The sequence below is a fragment of the Petaurus breviceps genome, unplaced genomic scaffold (assembly GCF_028583685.1).
Source record: "Petaurus breviceps papuanus isolate PSGF00001 unplaced genomic scaffold, PetGlider_PUasm1.0 76, whole genome shotgun sequence".
NCBI classification, from domain to species: Eukaryota; Metazoa; Chordata; class Mammalia; order Diprotodontia; family Petauridae; genus Petaurus; species Petaurus breviceps.
Window position 1 is genome coordinate 65385921 of NW_027186473.1, and position 6000 is coordinate 65391920.

At 40.9% G+C, this 6000-nt stretch overlaps 1 protein-coding gene across 2 annotated transcripts in view; it reads right to left on the reverse strand.

Moving 5' to 3' along the window:
- Positions 1-5306, reverse strand: part of GASK1B (golgi associated kinase 1B) — a 53748-nt gene extending 48442 nt beyond the window's left edge. Inside the window, exons 1-2 of one of the 2 annotated variants that reach the window (XM_069105633.1) lie at positions 4984-5306; positions 2653-3781 (exon numbers count right to left, since the gene is read on the reverse strand). In XM_069105633.1, the coding sequence (XP_068961734.1) occupies positions 2653-3541 (889 nt within the window). In that variant the 5' untranslated portion in view covers positions 3542-3781; positions 4984-5306. Of the gene's footprint in view, positions 1-2652; positions 3782-4526; positions 4649-4983 lie in introns of those variants that run through there. The other variant, XM_069105634.1, reaches the window with a different exon arrangement.
- Between the last annotated feature and the right edge of the window lie 694 nt (positions 5307-6000).

Here is a 6000-nt window from a genome sequence, read left to right on the forward strand (position 1 = left end):
ACCAATGTATGTACTAATGTATGCATATGTTGTTTACCCCATTAAAATATAAGCTCTTTGAGAGTAGGAACTCTGTGCCTTTTTTTGTATTCACAGTGCTTAATACAGTGTCTGGCACATAATAATTGTTTAATAAAAAATACATAATTGGGTGTTTTGGGGGCGGTGGAATGTTGGAGGCATTCAGAATTAATGTGTCACACATTGTGTCACAGTGTCACACAGCTAATAAGCTTATGAGGCTGCATTTGAACTCTGGTTCTTTTTTTTTTAAAGCAGTCGGGGTTAAATAACTTGCTCAAGGTTACACGGCCAGCTATTTCTGGGTGTGGAGCTAAGTATCAGAGCCCGGATTCCATCCCAGGTCATCCCACCTCTGGGGCCAGTGCTCTAACTCACTCTGCCACCTGGCCGCCCCTGAACTCTGGTTCTTCTGACTCCAGAGTCAATGCTCTTATCAACTGTGCCACCTAGATGCCCCCAAAAATGTTTATTGACTCATTGGTTGATTGAATTTCTAACTTTTAACCACAGGAGAAGTGTCAACACCCCTTCAGCTAATAGGCACTCTTTTCCAATATGTAATGATTAGGGCCTTCCCACTGATCAGTCTATTACCATGAACTTGCCCTTGTCCTTGCTTGGTATGATAGTTTTCCCTTCTTCGCAGAACAAATGGAATTGAGAACAGTAAGATCATCCCCATTCAGCTTTAATATCAGAAAGTAATGTTGGATTCCAAGGTGAATGAGCCCAAGTATCCCAATGCTTTTTTTATTACTTTGTTTGCTGAACCAAACCCATTAGTCAGGGGACCAGGTTGTGGTTGCATGACTCTAGAGTATACTGACCTGAATCAAGGTCGTCAAAAAACTCCAAACTTCTCCAAACCCACAGCCAACTCAGAGTGTGGTTATTATGAATCCAAGCTACCTAGCCTAAAGACCTTCCATATTATCAGTTAAGTTCTGGAACCCATCCTCTTAAAAATTAAAAATCTACTCCATTTTTGATCCTCTGGGAATCTCCCCCAAATGTGTCAGAACCTCAAGGGGAAGGAAGGTGGTTAAAAGAATGAAGGGAAGGACCCAGATCTGACTTACTCTTACCTGTTCTAAGGTCCTTTGAATATTCTAACTTAGTCCCAGCCCCTGGATACAGTCTCGCACAAAAATAAAAATAACAAAATAGCTGACCAGAAGCATCCAAATTTGAATCAGCATTTTGGAACCATTTCATGGGTGAGACTTGTGGTCTTATTATATCCCATTATTTAGTGTGGCAATGACACAGACCTCTTACCTAGAGCTTTCTCCATATCCAGTGATTGAACTCTTCTTAGATTGTGCCAAATAGTATGCAGCCCAGAGAGTGGATCCACCCCACCTCCAAAAAAAATTAAAATTCTAGACTCTGTAATGAAAGGGATTTTCAGAGGAAAACCAATTCATTCTCCTGCCCTTTAACTACACTTAAGTATTCCCAGAAGGAAAACTATCCTATTTTTAAAACTCATAGGCCAATGAAGATCAAATGAAACAATGTGGATGGAATGGTTTTGAAAATATCCATATATGTAGAAAAAAAGACATTGAAGTAAAAGGCCTACCCTGAGTAAGTCTCAGGGACTGGATTCCCAGGGGTGCTGTTGGTCAGTTCAGCTACTCTACACTAGCAATGATTCATTTTGGTGTGGAGGTGACCTTGGTCCCTAAAAGACTTGCATCAATGAAGCACAATGTAGTTAAGAGCCTTGGCTCTGCAGTCCCAGAATGGATTCAAATGGCACATATTACACAACCTGGGTGATCTTGAGCAAATCATTTTACCTTCTCAGGCCTCAATTCTCTCAATTGTAAAATGAGATTATGTGGTTCTAAGGGCCCTTCTTAAATTTAAGATCCTATTTAAAAAATTCTGGCAGGAACTATTGATTAGAAAGGTCTCATCCTACCCTCACTAAATTTGGAGAAGTTCATGACTGGGCTGGCCTCAAGCAGATGAAGTCATCAACCACAGCAGCTCTCTAACATAAACTACTAAATTGTGGAGGAATTCTTGGTGCCTGTGAAGGTACTGTCCACACTAGAAAAATGATATCTTGGAAAGACTGAAGTTTTTTAACATGAGTTTGCTCATGTTCTTTAATGGTTTAGTCTGTTAACAACTGTGCTTGCTGGCAATTTTTTTTTTATTCTGCTCATATCCAGGGCACTGTACGTTGATTTTAATTCTCTTCTATTCTATCTTTAGAAAGAGTATTCAATTGTTCTTAATATTCTTAAAAACAATAAATGTTGCCTCTAGGTTGTTGATTAGGGCAGGCACCAACTCTTCCCCCATCCCCTCCCAAATTACTATTGGATGAAAAAAGCTTTAATATGCCACTGGGAAGTAGACTGAGATCTCTAGAGGTGCCCAATAGTCAATGAGTTAATTTTTTTTCTCCAAAATTAAACTTCTCTACAACTCCCCCAATCTACTAAGATATAACAAATGCTAACTATATGGAAAGAAATTCTGCTGATGTTGCTGCTGGCCAACAGAGGGATATGAGTAGGAAAGACCATTTAGAAAAATAAAGAGAAAGAGGAGAAAAATCTATCCGAGTCCCCAGAAGCTGCAAAGTGATCAGTACATGAAAAAAATTACCTTGAATGAACTCAGACTTCCTGCTCACAGATGGCAGGGTTCTGTTGAGACCCAGGATACGGTCCAGGTGGAAAGCAAATACCTCACTCATGTCCAAGGGTCTCTTGAGCAAACCACAAGAACTGGTGCCACAAGAAGGCCATTTGTTCTTCGAGTTCCCCTCCAGCACCAACAAGCGGGCCCCAGTCTCCGAAGGCAATTTTTGGATGTCTCCAATAGCACTGTCAGCGAGCAAACGCATCCCACAGATATCTTCTTTGCTCAACCAGGAGGGGGCACTCTCACTATAGATCCTAATGTTACTCTCCACAGTTCTCGGCAATTGGAGGTCTGGTCCCTGAGGCAGCCTCCAGGGACGCCCCCAGCCTCTGTCCACCCATTTCTTGTGGGGATTCCCAAGACCATCAACATCTGCTGCCGCCGCCAGCCCATGGGGCTGGATGGATGGTTTAGTCCACATCTCCTGTCTCTGGGTTAAGGAGGCCAGGGCATATTTTTTCCTGCTCTTGGGCTTCACTGTACCTCGAATGTTAGCAGGTTTGCTCCTCTTGGAGCGTAGGGTGATATAGACCACATTGGGTTGCAGGGTGGTCCCATTTCCTTGGCTATCAGGGGGTGCCAGTGTGCCATCCAAGGGTAGCTCCAGAAAGGGTGTCCCAGCAGCATCCAGGTTCCAGTGGGGCCCTTTTTCTGGTGCCCTCCGATGCTGGGGTGACACATGCCCAACTTGGCTCACCAGGAAGCCCAGGTAAAGAGCACAGGCAGTCCCTAGCAACAGATTTCTCCTGGTCCTTGGGCGTCTGCTACTCCAAAGCCTCAGCACCCTCGGGATACACAAGGAGCAAACAAACCAGTTTATAAGTTGGCCTGGCTTGTCTGGGCAGGTCATTTCTCTGGTGCATCCACATGGTGAAGAGACTTTAAAGTCTGCAGACTGCTCCAGCTGGGATGATACATGCTTTCCAGCATTCAGCAGACCCCCTTCTTTGATTCCTGAGCAGTCTCCAATGAGTAGTGGCGGAAGGAAAGGGTTAGTGATGGGGCTGGGAAAGTTTTAATGACTGTGACACTTGGCCACAACAGGATTCTGGATTCTTATCAGCCTCCCCAAGGGAAATGTCATTTGTTTCTGAAAATGAATGGAAACAGAATTAACTGAGTCACCAGTTCAAACCACTCCAGTTCCTCCCCTACCAGAGTAAAGGAGATTAAATTGACACTCTTTTCCTTTCATAAATATACCCATTAATTCTTGAAAAAACAAAATTGAGAAGAAAGTAAATGAAAAACCCAAGATTCAAGTGCAGATATGACATAAAGCGGTGCCCAAATCCAAGTTAAAATAGCATACCCACATCAAAGAGTGGACTGCCACTGCCAAACCAGAAATCATTTATCTTTGTACTGAATGTGCCTGTCAAGCATTTCTCTTTTTGGTTCCAGAAAGTATATGACACAAGTAATGGATAGTTTCTTTAATTTTATTTTAATGTATTGCTGTGATACATCTGCATTATTATCAGTTAAGTTCTGTCTATCCACTGTAGGAGCCCAAATATAAACATTAAAATTTTCAGAAGCATGAAATCTTTATTTTCTGGGACATAGGTTTCTTGACATTTTCTTCAATACCTTTCATTTAAAGAGCTTAGTACAGTCTGAAATCACATACTGATGCCTTCTATAATTAGTTACAATTTTCTCCTATTCAGTCACACAAAAACTCAGCTGGTTTTAAAAATATATTGTTATTATTACAACTACTACCATCATTCCTTTCCTGTCTTCCAAAAGTAATTGAGAAAAAAGTAAAAGGGAACATTGGTCAAATTTTCTTTCCATTATTAGAAAAAAAAAATGATAAGTGGCCTTACCTATGCAGATGGTCCCATGCTTTGCTCTAAGAAAGTGGAAGTCCCTGACACTAATGCAAAGAACGTTCTAAAGGTTGAAGCATGTAAGTAGAGCACATTTCATGACCAAAAGTACACCACATTTCAAATATTTCAATCTAGCTCAAATACTTCTTAGAAAACTTGCTATTGGTGTATATATATATATATATATTTTTTTTTTTTTAAACAAAACGTATTTTTGAATTGTGAAACAAAAAAGCTCCAAGGGATGGACTAGGTTTCATTTGAAAGAACATTCCATCCATTTCTAACTCCTGAGAGCCCTCTAGTGACCTGCTAACAAACAGCCTGAGGAATCTCAGCCGGCAAAATTAAAGGGATCAAAATTATTTTCTAAGCCTTACTGGAGCATTTGCAGGGGAATAAGTGAATTGTTAGGTCAGAAATGTCACCCAGTTCCCCCAGCCATACCCACCTGGTGAAGAAGTCCCGAGATTAAGAAGCGCTAAGACTGCCAGAAGAGCTCTGCCCTCCTCATCATTCTGCCACTTTCAAGAGGTACTCTTCTTCCCCCACTTTTGTCCTGAGGAAGAGAAATAAAGGTCGAATTGTGAGTGGGGAGATAAGACCCAGACTGAAGGAAGAAGTCAGAAAAAATGAGCAAACCATGGAGCTGCAGAGCTGTATATGAGCGGATAAAAGGCATTGAGAGTGAGCACTTAGGCACCAGGAGAGTTCACACGAAGTTGTGGGATGTTTCTGATTGGAGACTTTCAAGAGTAGGTCAGTGATTGGTTTGGAGAGTTTGCAGGTCTCAGCACGGAAGCAATTGCTTGTTAACGTGGGGTCTCTTCCAGTCTCATTTCTTGAGATTTCTGTGTCAAATAGAAACTAAATCAGGAGGATGTTAGGATTTGTTTTAAGTAGTTTATGGTAATTGGAGGATGAAAGAATAAATAAAAATCCTAAGATTAACGTAGTGAACATATTCCTAATCATTCTCTATATTTTAATACAATTATAAAAGGGATGAGAACTGAAGAATGCATAGGAAAATAAAATAATCAGCTTGTAAGTGGTAAAATTCCAACAAATTTGGCAAAAACGCTAAGTATTATTTGAGCCTATATATATATCCCTCTTTCGAGTCTGTTTGCCAAATGGAAGGAGGAAGAGGATGGACTCCCAATTTTTACAGCAGACTAGCATGTTCCTGGAGGCAGTGAGATGAAATAGTCACACATTGCGAGCAGCTTAGTTTTTTACACAACTTAACTTTAGTACCCTCTGCTTGCCCCCCCCTTTTTTTTCTTCTGAATCTCTTAAAGTGCACTCACAAAGGCATTGTATTACTGTTTGGAGTGAGGAAATTATTCCATTTCACCACTGGAAAAAATTAGTCAATGATTTTCAAGTGTGTTTTTAACTTTTTGAAAATAAAAAGAGCATTAACCCCATTAAGAATTAAAAGTAAACCTGGCAGAGCCTAGTC